This window comes from Rissa tridactyla, chromosome 17, assembly GCF_028500815.1.
Source record: "Rissa tridactyla isolate bRisTri1 chromosome 17, bRisTri1.patW.cur.20221130, whole genome shotgun sequence".
NCBI lineage: Eukaryota > Metazoa > Chordata > Aves > Charadriiformes > Laridae > Rissa > Rissa tridactyla.
The window spans coordinates 1,141,149-1,152,749 of record NC_071482.1 but is presented as its reverse complement, the minus strand read 5'-3'; the positions used below and the strand labels follow the sequence as shown (position 1 = coordinate 1,152,749).

The following is an 11,601-nucleotide window of genomic DNA, read 5'->3' as shown; positions in this document are numbered from 1 at the left end:
CATCACTCCTCTGCCCTCCCAGTGCTTTCTCCCTGTGGAAACATGAGTCACCCAGCACCTCCCAGCCCCGGGGCCTGTGGGGACACCGGGCGGTGCCGTGGGGACACCGTGCCGTGCCGGGGCCACTCGCAGCCCTCCGTGCCCTGCTCCCTGGGAACTGGGATAACCAGGGCTGCTCTGGGCCGGGGGAGGCGCGGGCGGTTGGAAGGAGCCAGGAGGAAGGTCCCCAGCTCTGGTATTCCCAGGTTCGGAGCTGGAGGAAGGAGCAGAGGTGGCCCAGGTGCCCTGAGCAGCTGTCACGGAGGGTGGCTTCGGCTTTCCCGGCCCCGCTAGCCAGGGGTAGGCGGGAAGAAACCTCGTCAGGCGGCGCTAGATGAATAACCTTTTAATTTTGACAAAAACGAAGTACAAAACCGAGGCCAATTCTCTTTCCTCCCCGTTCGCAAGGATCTCTGCGGCGGTGGTGCGGGGCTCGTGGGGGGCTGCGGGGTGGCTCCGGGGGCCGGGACCTTCCCACCCGCCATCCCGGGGAGGGCGGCGGGGCACCCACGGGTGCCGGCGAGCGCGGCGGGAGCGGGACCGGCTGGCGGGGGTGCAGCGGGGCGTGCGAGGCCGGAGGGGACAGGCTGCCCGGGGCACGGCGCGAGGCTGGGCGGGTGCTGCCCTTGGCTGCGCTGCAGGGTCGCTTTGGGCTGGCTGGCGTTTTCTTCTCAATAAATACCAATCGGTGAGGGGCGGTGGCGGCCGCCGGTGCTGGGGCGGCTGCTGCGGCGCGCTGGGCCGGGGGGAGCGAAGACGGAGGTCCCGGCTGGGAGGGCTGGGGGGCGGCGAGGGGGGCTGCCTAGCTGATGATCTGCCGGGGCCGGCCGTAGCTCATCCCCGCCTGTGACGCCCCCTTGTTGCTCCCCATCTGTAAGCCGATGACGTTCTTGCCCTCCTTCAGCTGGCTCTCGGTGAACTCCCGCTTGTGCTCCTGCGCTTTCCTGCAGGGCGGAAGGAGAGGCCATGGGGCACCCGCGCCCCCCCGGCCGGCCGGACCCTCGTCCCTGTCCCCGGGGTGCCCAGCAGCCCCCATTCCCCCAGGGAGTCCCCAGCTGAAAGCTCGGCATCCCGCAGCCGTGTGCTCCGGGGCGCTGCCAGGCAGCGGGAAGAGCCCACTTCGGGCAGACATGGGGCGGGGGGGGGGCCCCACGCCCAGGGCCGTGCTCCCCCACTTACTTCATGAACCAGTTGGGGTCCCCATGGTAGTTCCCGTCGTTCTTGGTGACCGCCAGGCTCCCCAGGGCCATCAGCGTCCTCTGCACCGCCGCCATGTCCTTGGCTGCCGAGGGACAAGGGGCGTGAGGACGGGCACGGCGCGGCAGCCCCGGCCCCCCCCCCAGCCCCGGCTGCCCCCCACCCACCCTCCCGCACCTTCAAAGAGGTCGACGGTCTGGAACACGTCCGTCTTGACCACGCCGTAGTCTTCGGCCGCCTTGAGGAACTGGGCGATCTGCTCCATCTGCTTGAAGACCATGGTGGGGGGGGTGTCGGGGATCTTGACGGGCTTGGAGCCGTCGGGGTAGAGGCTGTTCACCAGCCGGCTGAGGACCTGCAGGCAGAGCAGAGGCCGGGCTCACCGTGCCGCACACGCCGCCGGCCGCGGAGCTCCCCGCTGCTTGCCCACCCAGCCCCCACTTACGATGCCGTTCTTCAGCCAGACCTGGAAGCCCAGGCGGCCCCGCTCAGGACGACCCACCGCGGCCCCGCACTGCGCCACGATCCACTCCACCAGCCGGTCCTCCAGCTCGTCGTCGTACTTCTTCTCGATCTTGGACTGGACGTCCCGGCTCATGCCATACGCCGGACCCTTGTTCGCCATGTCTGAGGTGGGTGGGAGACCTGGCGGCGGGACGGGCACCGTCAGGCTGTGGAGACGCTGTCACCCTGCCCGGGAACGCCGCAGCCACCCCAGTGCCCCGTGGCATCCACCTCACGCCTTGGTGCAGCGGGGACGTGCCCTTCTCCAGGCTCTTCCCTTGCCACACAACGGCCCTTCAGCTCCGTCCGGGCACGTTTTCCCCCCTCGGGGCTGCAGAGCAGAGGGCTCCGGGTGGCGAGGCCGCCATGGCAGGGCTGGGTGGCTGTGGCATGGCGGGGTGGCCATGGTGTGGCCTCGGTGCGGCAGGTCCTGGTGGCGGGGAGGAGCGCAGGGGAGGCAGGAGGGCGGTGGGAGCCATGCCCGTGCCCTTCTAAGGGCATGCTGTGGGCAACGATGGCAGGTAGCTGGCTGCGGCCAGGGCCGGGGGCTGCTGGGAGGATGCCAGGAGGGAGAGGCGGTGGGAGCCGGCAGCCAAGCCCTCGGCGCAGCTGGCTTTGCTCCTCCCCGCACAGCTCCCCTGCTTGGCGTTAAGCCGGGGCTGTGCCGTCACGGAGCCATGTCCCCAGTCCCCGCGTCCACAGCCTGACCACTGGGCAGATGCGCCTGGTCCTCCAGGACGGGCTCTTGAGACCTGGCACAGCTCGGTGCAGCGGAGGATGCTGACCCTGCTTGCTGCCGACGATGCGGGGGTACCCACGAGCCCTGTGGGTCACGCAGGGGTATCCCAGAGCCCCCCGGGCAGCCTCTGCCCAAGTCCTGAGCACTGCCAGGCACGTCCAGCGATGCCACAGCCAGCCACCCCCATGCCCTGGCCCAGCCCGGCACAGGGGGACCACACGCAGACCCCATCCTCACTGGTCACGGCTCCCTCGGCCACCAGGCAGTGCCTGCTGGCCGCCACCTGCCCCCAGACCCACTGGCCCCATGCCCATCTCCCAAAGCACAGAGCAGAAATGGGCAAGCCGGGGCTGGAGCCTCCACGCTACCCTGAGCCCCACACTGAGCCCTGGACGGCCCCTCTGGCCACCGCGGGGCTGATCCCGGAGCCACGCGGCCCCGACGGCCACGGGGTCCTGAGGAGCAGGAGCAGCCCAGAGCCCCTGGCAGCGTCCCCAGCCCCAGCAGCGCCTTCCCCTCCTGGGGAGCCCGACGGTCCTCCGGGGAGCAGCGTTGCAATCCGAGGAGCGTCGCCCCCATCCAGGGAGCAGCATCCCCTCCCCGGGGAGCAGCATCCCGATCGGAGGAGGAGAATCCCCACTCGGGAAGCAGGATGGCAGTCCCGGGAGCAGCATCGCCATCCCAGGCACATGGTCCCCATCCCGGGGAGCAGCACCCCGATGCCAGAGGCTGGGTCCCCACCCCGGGCACCCTCCCCGCTGCCCCCCCCCCGCAGCAGGACTTACAAGCGGCTGCTCAGGGAGGCGCGGGGCGATGCTCTGCGCGGAGCCGGCACACTGCACAGTTAGGAGGCCGAGCCTGTGCTAAAAGGCCGGTGCCGGGACAGTGATGTCAGCCCAGCGCGGGGGCCAGCCCCCCCCAGCCCTCCCTCCAGCCCCGCAGCGCAGCGGGACTCCGGCCCAGGCACCATATTTGGGGAAAGATCCGAAAAGCAGCGACTCAGGCCCGTGCCCGAGCATTCCCCGCGTGCCTCCGCCCCAGCGGCTTCGGGGGCTGATGGACTAAGTCCTTTTATAGCCAGGCGCTCGCCCGGCCGCCGAGGGTTTCTGCCCTGACTTCATGGCTGGTTTCCCCGTGTGCTCACTGCCGGGGAGCGGCTGCGGGGGCACGGCAGCCGGGAGGGTACCCGCAGCCCACGGTGTGCCCCAGGGCAGTGAGGCCGCGGGCACCCTGCGGGCATCGCGCCCGGGCATCCCCGGGATTCCCCCTGCCCCGGCCGGCCACCAGCCCCCTCGGCTGGCCCAGGGCACGGCGGGGCACGCAGCAGCCGTCCCCCCGGGCTGGGATGCCATGGGGAGCCCCAGCCCCCCAGGACCCTCACTGCCCATGAAGCGGGACCTCCCTGGGCATCCCTAACCCCCCCTGGGGCTGCCAGCCCCCCCGCATCCCGCAGACCTCCCCCCGGCAGCCCCCGCGCCGCAGAGGGGGTCTCCGGGGCAGGAGGGCAGCAGCAGCAGCGCTGCTTCTTCTCCCGAAATCCTGGTGTGGAGGAGGAGACGGTGCCACAGCTGAGCGTGGCTGACGCCCGGCGGCAGCCCAGCAGGGCAGAGCCCACCCCCCGCTACCCCCGGGGACCCCCGGGGACCCCCGCGCTCCCAGGCAGGAGGCAGGAGGCACAGGCAAAGTGCAGACACTTTAATGCGAGTCCCTTCCCAGCAGACCCGCGCACGAAGGGCACATGGCAGCCTCGGTGGGGAGCAGCGACGGGGGGGCACGCAGCGGCCGACACCCCCCCGGGATGCTGAAGGAGAGGCGAGTGGGGCCTCTCCTGGCATTGCCGCCGTCGCCACCGCGCGCGCCCCCCACCTCCCACCCATACGACTCAGGCACTAAGAGAGACCCGTGCCCGCCTGCTCGGGGGGCCGCGGGGCTGCTGGCACGGCGCTCGCCCCGGCCCCCCCGCACCACAGGCACGCGGAGCAGCAGCAGCACATTTTCCAGTGTCACTTGCCACCGAGGACGGTTGCCCCAGCGGCCCCCAACCCCGCTTTCGTCTACAAGGAGGGACCTGGCCGACGGGGAGGAGGTGCACCGGGACCCCCGGGCTGCTTGGGGAGGGGGGACGGAGCGGCTGGCGGGACCCGCAGCACGGGCGTCCCTCCCCAGGGGCATGCACCGCCCCGGGGGGTCCGGGCGTTTGGCACAGCCCCAGGGCAGCGGGCGGCTGTGGGGTCCCTAGAAGACGTAGATCTTGTCCCGCTGGACGCAGTCCAGGTCATCGTCCAGCGTCAGCAGCACCTGCGGGGGGAAGGCAGCGGGGACCCGGTGAGCCGGGGGGGGCCGGGCAGCGGGCAGCCGCGACAGCGGCAGCCAGCACCTACCAGGAAGGAGCCGAACATGGCGATGGAGGAGAGGAAGTGCCAGATGTCGTGGTCGTCGAAGAAGTCGAGCAGGATGCAGTCACGGTTGTGCTCCCGCGACTCGGCTGGCGTTTTCTGGCAGGGACAGGGCCAGCCATCACCGCGCCGGCCCGCGGCCACCCCGCCTGCCCCAGTGAGCCACGCCGCGCCACCCCCCCCTCACCTGCCAGGTGCTGAGCCCCTGGAAGAAGAAGAAGAGGGCGAAGCCCCAGACCACCGAGGTGCCGACAATGCAGAGCAAGGGGATGAGCTTGATGCGCTCGCCGCTGCGGAGCTGCGGGAGAGGCCAGGGTCGATGTGCGGGCAGGAGCTGGCAGGGGTGCCCATCCCTGCCCCCCCCCCGCCGGGCACGCAGCCCCCCGTGGTTCGCACCTTCATGATGATGTAGAAGGCAAAGTAGAGGAGGAGGTTGCAGATGCCGATGGCCAGCAGGTAGGAAGCGAAGTCATTGGGGCGGACAATGAGGCCGTAGGCAGCGCTGGGGAGGCAGGGACCGGCTGTGGGGTCAGCGCAGCCCGGGGGGTCCCCCCACCCGCCGTGCCCATGCACCCCGCTATCCCCCACACACGCCGGGAGACAGAGCGTGGGGACACCGGCGCTGCCGCAGCGACGGGGGGGACCTGCCGTGCTCGGCTCACAGCTGTCGTGAGCTGGCAGTCCTCAGCCCCACTGAGGTCCAGGGGGACTGCAGCCAGGGGGGGTCGGCCGCGGGATGGTGGTGGGGGGGCAGCGGGGAGGGGGAGTGCTGGGCCGGGGGGAGCGGCGTGGGGTCTGCCTGCCCCCAGCTCCGCACTTACAGCGACCAGTTGATGATGTTTCCCATGACCAGGAGCACCATCCGATCCTGCGAAGGGTGAGGGGGGGGCTGTGAGGGGCAGGCGGGGGCAGCGCTGCCCGGCGGGGTCTCGGCAGAGCCGGGGACCCCCGGTGCCGCGAGCCACGGTGCCAGCACTCACCACGTACATGGGCCCGCTGCACTGCCGGATGCAGTCCGTGTACAGCACGTGCAGGATCCTGCGCAGGATGCCCGAGTCTGCGGGGAGAGGAGAGGCGGTGCCGGGGGGGGTTCCGCCACGCTGCCCCCCGCCCGCCCTGCTCATGGTGGTGCCCCCCCTGGCTCACCCAGCTTCCAGCGGCCCATGTAGTAGAGCTGGGTGCTCAGCAGCAGGGTGGCCACGATGTGGATGACGGAGAAGACGATCCAGAAGGCTGTGTTCCCCTTGCCGAAGACCTGGGGGGCAAGCAGGGTGGTAGGCAGGGGGGGCGACCGGCCGCGTTCCCCCCTCCACCGGCACCCGCCGTGCTCACCACGCCGACGACGGAGAAGAAGATGACGAGGGCCAGGCAGGCGTAGGCGCTGTAGGCGCTGGCGTTGATGTCCGGGTGGCGTTTCTGGTAGAGCTTCAGCATGCAGAGCCCCGCGATCATGTACATGAAGGAGGTGTCTGCGGGGACGGGGAGCGGTCAGTGGGGATGGGGGGGCCCCGGGGCGGGCAGTGGGGGGCCAGAGGGGCACTCACCAAACTGGAAGTTGGTGTAGTTGGGGCAGACGTGGTAGCAGGCGCTGAGCAGCCCCTCCATCATCAGCGCGGTGCCCATGGCGTAGAAGAGCCCAAAGTGCTTGGGGATGCCGCACTCCTGGGGAGTGGAGGGGAGTTGGGGTGCTGGGTGGCCAAAACACCCCCCAGGGCACGTAGCCCAGCGGCCACCCGTCCCTTAGTCCCCTACCAGGGCGTTGGTGTCGTTGCGCATGAGGGCCCGGTTGTAGTTGATCTCCCGCTGCAGGATGATGAGCAGGAAGAGCAAGCCCAGCAGGACGTAGCCCAGGTTGCTGAGGATGTTGTTGAAGGCGCTGCGAGGGGACAGTCCGGACGTGGGTGCTGTGGACCCCTCTCCCTCCCCGTGGCCCCGCCGCAGCCCTGCCCTGTTTGTGGGGGACCCCCAGCCGCCCTCCGCCCACCCTGAACCCACCTGAGGTTCCCCAGCGGGTGGGCGCACAGAAAGTTGTAGTAGCAGATGTCCTGGTTGCCCGTGACGTTCACAACCTGCGCAGGGGGACACCATGAGAGCAGGAGACGGTGGGACACGGGGACATGGGGGGACACACGGGGCGCAGGCATGTCCCCATCACAGCTGGGGGGCACGGTTGGGGACGGCAGCCCCCAGCACGCCCAGGAGCCCCATGTGCCGCCACCGTGGCCCCACTTACCGTCTGGTAGGTGATGACGAGCTGGACGACGGGGAGGGCGTAGAAGACAGCGATGGTGGCGATGTTCCTGGGAGAGGCAGGGGGGCGTCAGGGGGTCCCCACTGCTTGCCCTGGGTGGGGACACTGATCTGTGCCCCCCATCCCCGCTGCCCCCCACTCACCAGAAGTAGATCTGGTACTTCTTCCGCAGCACCCGCTTGTCCTTGCGGGCCAGGTCGGCCACGCAGAGGTATTGCTGGAAGGAGAGGCAGGTGGAAGGGCTCGCCCTGGCCGGCGGGGAGCAGCCGGCGAGGGCGGGGGGGGCACGGGGCGGGACGCACCTTGGTGCGGATGACATTCTTGTCGTAGTCGATGTCGGCCAGCGTGTCGTAGTCATCCTCCTCGATGGAGCTGAGAGAGTCCAGGCGCGGCCGGCCGGCCACGTTCTCCAGCGACCGCTCCCCTGCGGGTGAGCCGGGGCGGTCAGCAGAGCCCGTGGCCGAGCCCCCCCTCAGCGCCCACCCCGCGGGACCCCAATCACCCCCAATTAACCACTTGGCTGCCTCCCTGCCAACTGGCACCGGGGATGGGCTCCAGCTCCATGCGGACCCCTGCACTGACCCTGCCCCGGGGACACGCACAGGCGAGCATCGCCCCGAGCCCCTGCCCCCCAGGGTCCTGCCGGGCTGGGGACGGCAGGGGGACCAGGAGGACCATGTCCTCCCCCTGCCCTGCAGCCCCTCGAGCGCTGCCTGGGCTCCGAGGGAGGGAGGAGGGAGCAGAGATGCTCAGCGCCCCGGGAGCAAGCCTGGGGCAGGGCAGATTTTGGCTTGATTGGCCCGTCCCTGCCCGGTACCAGCCTCTACCCATGGCAATGCTCAGCGGCCTCATCGGGGCGGAGGGCGTGCGCCGCTTGAACTGCTCCTGCCCTTCAAAGGAAAGCGAGAGTTACTGGAGCAGGAGCGGGGCCGAGCCCCGGCGTGCTCCCCGGCACGTGTCCGTCCCGCCAGCGCCACTGGAGCCCCTGCTGCGGGCTTGCACGGAGGGGCTGGCATCCCGGGATCCCGGGAGACGGCGAGGGGCAGAGCCGGGATGCTCCCGGCGGCGCAGCATTGCCCCGGCACCCCAGCTCTGCTGGGCTGCGGCCGCGCCAGCTGCCCCGGGACTCACCCACGTAGCCATAGGAGACTTCTGCCGAGCCCATGCTGTCTGTGACGCCCTCGGCACTGCTGGAGGAACCGTTGCCTGCAAGGACGGGCAGAAGGGGTGGGCACGGCCGCCCCAGAGCAGGCGGGGAGGGGAGGGGAGGGAAGGCGCGCGGCACTCACCGAAGGAGCCGTAACCGTAGCTGTCGTAGGGAGCACGGCCCAGGAAGGAGTCGGGGATGCTGCGGGCATGCCCTGCAAGACAGGAGGGTCCCCGTCGGCTGCTGGCAGCCTCCCGGGGCACGCAGGGCACCGCAGGGCCGTTTGGCACAGAGCAGCACCCCGCGCCCCTGCGCTGGCACGGGAGCTCGCTCGCAGCCGAGGACAGAGCAGAGGCTGGCACCTACCCAGTAGAGATGCTGGGAGTCCCCGGAAAGCCGTGGAAAGAGAGAGACAGACTTGGTGAGACGCCCAAGCCCCAGCGCAGCCCTGCCAGCCCCAGAGCAGCGAAGCCCGAGCCCCGGGACATCCCGGTCCTCCTTTTGTCCCCGGGGAGACGGGAGACAAGTGAGGCCCAGGGGGACAGTGGGCAACTCCTGCAGAACCGAGGGCTTTGCCACGGGCTCGAGAGGGCAAAATAACCGGGAATCCCCCAGGCAGCTCCGCTGCGCGCTGCTGCTGCCGGCTGCTGCCCCCAGCCCCTAACCTGTGTCCAGGCTGGGCGAGTCCATGGCTGCCAGGAGCCCCTTCCTCTTCTGCTGCCTGCCGAGGGAAGCGGCCGTGAGCAGGGCTGTGGTGATGGCACAGCACCCACGGGCTCAGCACCCGGAGGGGACAGGGTGCCCGGGCACTCACCGGCAGCTCTCCCAGCAGGCAATGACCAGTGTGAGGACGTAGAAGGAGAGGAAGATGCCCAGGCAGAAAAGCACGCTGCTGACATAGGCCTCCGCTGCGCAGAGCCGGGACAAGCCCTCAGGGTGAGCGGCAGCCCCGGGGACCTGCCGCGGGGTCCCCTGCAGAGCCCAGCACCCCCCGGCCCCGAACGGCCCCTCCTGGGCTTACAGGTTATGGCGGGCGACACCATCACCTCCAGCATCTTCTGCCGGTTGTGCTGATCCACAGGCTCATCTGGAAGAAGGCATGGGGGGCGGTCAGCCCGGCCACCCGGCTCGGAGGGGACCTGGGAGTCCTTCCCCCTCCTCTGCTGGGTGGGGGGCTCAGCCCGCTGCAATGCCGCCCTCCTCCTCATCCTCAGCCTCATCCCCCGGGCGTACCTGGGGAGGCATGTTTGGAGAGGGGGTAGTAGGGCAAAGCCCCCCCGCACGCCTCATCCTCCGTCTTCACCACCACCACCACGTAGAAGCTGTTGCTGGGGAAATCCTTCTTCTGCGTCGGCCGTCACAGGGGGGTGAGAAGTGGGGGTCAGCGGAGCCCAGACGGGGGTCTCCCACGCTGCCCCACGCAGCCGGGACTCCCTCGGGGGGCTGAGCCCCACAGCACAGCCCCGTGCCCACCTGCACCGTGATGGCTGCCTTCTTCGTCATGGTCTGGTACATCCCGATGAAGGCCACGTTGTTGTCCAAGTCGTAGACGGGGCACTGCGGGGACAGAGGGGGCGTCAGCCCCCACCAGGCATCCCGGGTCACCCGGATGGAGGTCCCACCGCCCAGACCTACCAAGATGTCCTGGATGGAGATGACGGAGCAGGGGAAGGCCATGGCCGAGGTCACCTTCACGATCACCGAGTCCACTCCCTCGGGGAACTCATACTTGAAATACTGGGGGGATAAAAAGGGCCTGTCACTGCCACGGTGGCCACGCTCCCCTCCCTGGGCACAGACCCTTGCCCATGCCACGCCAGCTCCTCCTCACCTGCGGCTGAGCGGCCGTGGCGTTGAAGCCGAACCGTTCGTTCGTCCTGCAAAGAGCACGGGAAAGATGACGGCTGGCGAGGGGAGCGGGCAGCCCCGCAGGCAGCGGGCAGGCAGGGTGGGGGGACGGGGGCACGGGGCTCCCCTCACCGCAGCACAAAGTTCTCCACCCGGGTGACCCGCAGCTGGTAGGAGGCGTTGAGGGACAGCGTGGAGACGTCCACGTAGAAGTGCTGGGTCTCCACCTCCGCCTTGGTCTGGGGCTGGCAGAGCGTGCGGCTCACCTCCTGGTACGCGTATTTCCGCTGATACCTGGGTGGGCAGAGCTGCGCTGCGCCCACCGCCCCCAGCCGGCCCGTCAGGACCCCTGCCCGCGCGCCGGCCCTCGCGGCTCGGCCGGGCACGGGGGGCAAAACCCACCCCGCCAGTACTCACAGTCCCCGGAGGATGAGCGGCACCTGGAAGGAGACCACCGCCTCCTTCTGCCTCACCACGAAGAGGACGGGCAAGTCCTTGTGGTCGGAGAGGACGTTCACCGACACGCGCACCCCCTCCGTCTGCGGGGAGAGCGGGAAGGCGAGGCGTCGGCCAGGGAGCACCGGCCGCTGCGGGCTCGGCCCCGGTGGCTGGACTTTGCTCGGCTCTCGTGGCAGAGGATGCCTCCCCGCCGCGGGGACCGCGGGCTGCCGCCGTCCCCCCCGCCACACCCCAAAGCTCCGGGGGACCCCGGGGAAGGGTCACCCGCTCTAGCCGCCCCGCCGGCTCACCCAGTTCCTCCGGACGCTGTGGTTGAAGGCGTAGATGTTGAGCAGGTCGGCGTCCACCCAGTCGGCGTAGGTGGTGTCGAAGCTGGCCTCCTTCTCCACCACCTTCCGGCACCCGTGGGGCTGGGGCAGGGCGAGCGGCAGGGCCACCAGCGCCCAGGCCAGCAGCGCCCGGGCCAGCGCGGCCGCCCCGGCGCTCGCCATCCCGCCAGCATCCCCGGCCGCGCCCGCCGCCACGCTCCGCTCCGGCCAAGGTCCGCCGGGGCGGGTCGGGACGGGACGGGACGGTCCGGGACGGTCCGGGACGGTCAGCCGGGGCGCGTCCGGGCGCCCTGCCCCATGGCGAGCCCCGCTGCCGAGCCCGGTGGCGATCGGGGCGGGCGCTGCGGGGAGAACCCGGGCGGCGGTGCCGGTGTCCGCGGGCGGTACCCGGTTCTGCTGCCGGTGCCCGGGGCTGGAGCCCGGCGGTGCTGCCGCTGCCGCTGCTGGTGCCGGTGCCCGATGCCGATGCCGGTGCCGATGCCCGTCCCGGTGCCGATGCCCGTCCCGGTGCCCGATGCCGGTGCCCGGTTCCCGGTGCCGGTACTTTGTACCCCCCGGGTCCGCAGGCGGCTGTAAACACGGGCCGGCGGTGACGTCACGCGGCGTCACACGTGAAAGCAGCCGGGCGGGGAAGTGACGCGGCGGCGGCGGGCGGTGCCGGGGCGCGCGCGGCCCCTGCCCGGGGGGGACCG

The 11,601-nt window shown here is 70.7% G+C and overlaps 2 protein-coding genes across 12 annotated transcripts; both read right to left on the bottom strand.

Annotated features, from left to right (window-relative positions):
* Window positions 1-370: 370 nt before the first annotated feature.
* Window positions 371-3,395, bottom strand: TAGLN (transgelin). The gene is made up of 5 exons (XM_054222943.1): window positions 3,265-3,395; window positions 1,682-1,881; window positions 1,414-1,591; window positions 1,219-1,321; window positions 371-983 (listed from the first exon to the last, which is right to left on the bottom strand). Exons 2-5 carry the CDS (start codon window positions 1,859-1,861, stop codon window positions 842-844), a joined length of 603 nt encoding a protein of 200 aa, XP_054078918.1. The 5' UTR covers window positions 1,862-1,881; window positions 3,265-3,395; the 3' UTR covers window positions 371-841.
* A 777-nt stretch (window positions 3,396-4,172) lies between these two features.
* Window positions 4,173-11,507, bottom strand: SIDT2 (SID1 transmembrane family member 2). Of its 11 annotated transcripts, XM_054222932.1 has the most exons (28): window positions 10,871-11,507; window positions 10,539-10,660; window positions 10,254-10,415; window positions 10,105-10,150; window positions 9,909-10,010; window positions 9,747-9,830; window positions 9,507-9,618; window positions 9,295-9,360; window positions 9,088-9,181; window positions 8,939-8,994; window positions 8,640-8,651; window positions 8,416-8,487; window positions 8,258-8,332; window positions 7,954-8,016; window positions 7,429-7,550; window positions 7,270-7,343; window positions 7,109-7,175; window positions 6,871-6,944; window positions 6,628-6,751; window positions 6,420-6,537; window positions 6,208-6,344; window positions 6,022-6,130; window positions 5,856-5,932; window positions 5,697-5,743; window positions 5,272-5,377; window positions 5,063-5,173; window positions 4,861-4,974; window positions 4,178-4,777 (listed from the first exon to the last, which is right to left on the bottom strand). In XM_054222932.1, the coding sequence occupies exons 1-28, from the start codon at window positions 11,069-11,071 to the stop codon at window positions 4,715-4,717; spliced, it is 2,610 nt and encodes an 869-aa protein (XP_054078907.1). In that variant the 5' UTR covers window positions 11,072-11,507; the 3' UTR covers window positions 4,178-4,714. The 11 variants fall into 11 exon arrangements, 9 of the variants coding, with proteins under 9 accessions (XP_054078905.1, XP_054078913.1, XP_054078911.1 ...); XR_008469624.1 differs by lacking the exon at window positions 5,272-5,377 and having other exon boundaries at window positions 4,173-4,777; window positions 5,863-5,932; XM_054222930.1 differs by having other exon boundaries at window positions 4,173-4,974.
* Window positions 11,508-11,601: the final 94 nt, after the last annotated feature.

Excerpts from the sequence above, each read along its gene's own strand:
- TAGLN (XM_054222943.1), bottom strand. The coding sequence starts at position 1,861 with ATGGCGAACAAGGGTCCGGCGTATGGCATGAGCCGGGACGTCCAGTCC. Across the intron at positions 1,592-1,681 it reads TCTGGCTGAAGAACGGCATC|GTCCTCAGCCGGCTGGTGAA; the intron begins GTAAGTGGGGGC and ends CTCTGCCTGCAG. Across the intron at positions 1,322-1,413 it reads GACCGTCGACCTCTTTGAAG|CCAAGGACATGGCGGCGGTG; the intron begins GTGCGGGAGGGT and ends GTCCCTCGGCAG.
- SIDT2 (XM_054222930.1), bottom strand. The coding sequence starts at position 11,071 with ATGGCGAGCGCCGGGGCGGCCGCGCTGGCCCGGGCGCTGCTGGCCTGG. Across the intron at positions 9,831-9,908 it reads TCTCCATCCAGGACATCTTG|TGCCCCGTCTACGACTTGGA; the intron begins GTAGGTCTGGGC and ends CTGTCCCCGCAG. Across the intron at positions 6,131-6,207 it reads TCTTCTCCGTCGTCGGCGTG|GTCTTCGGCAAGGGGAACAC; the intron begins GTGAGCACGGCG and ends CTTGCCCCCCAG.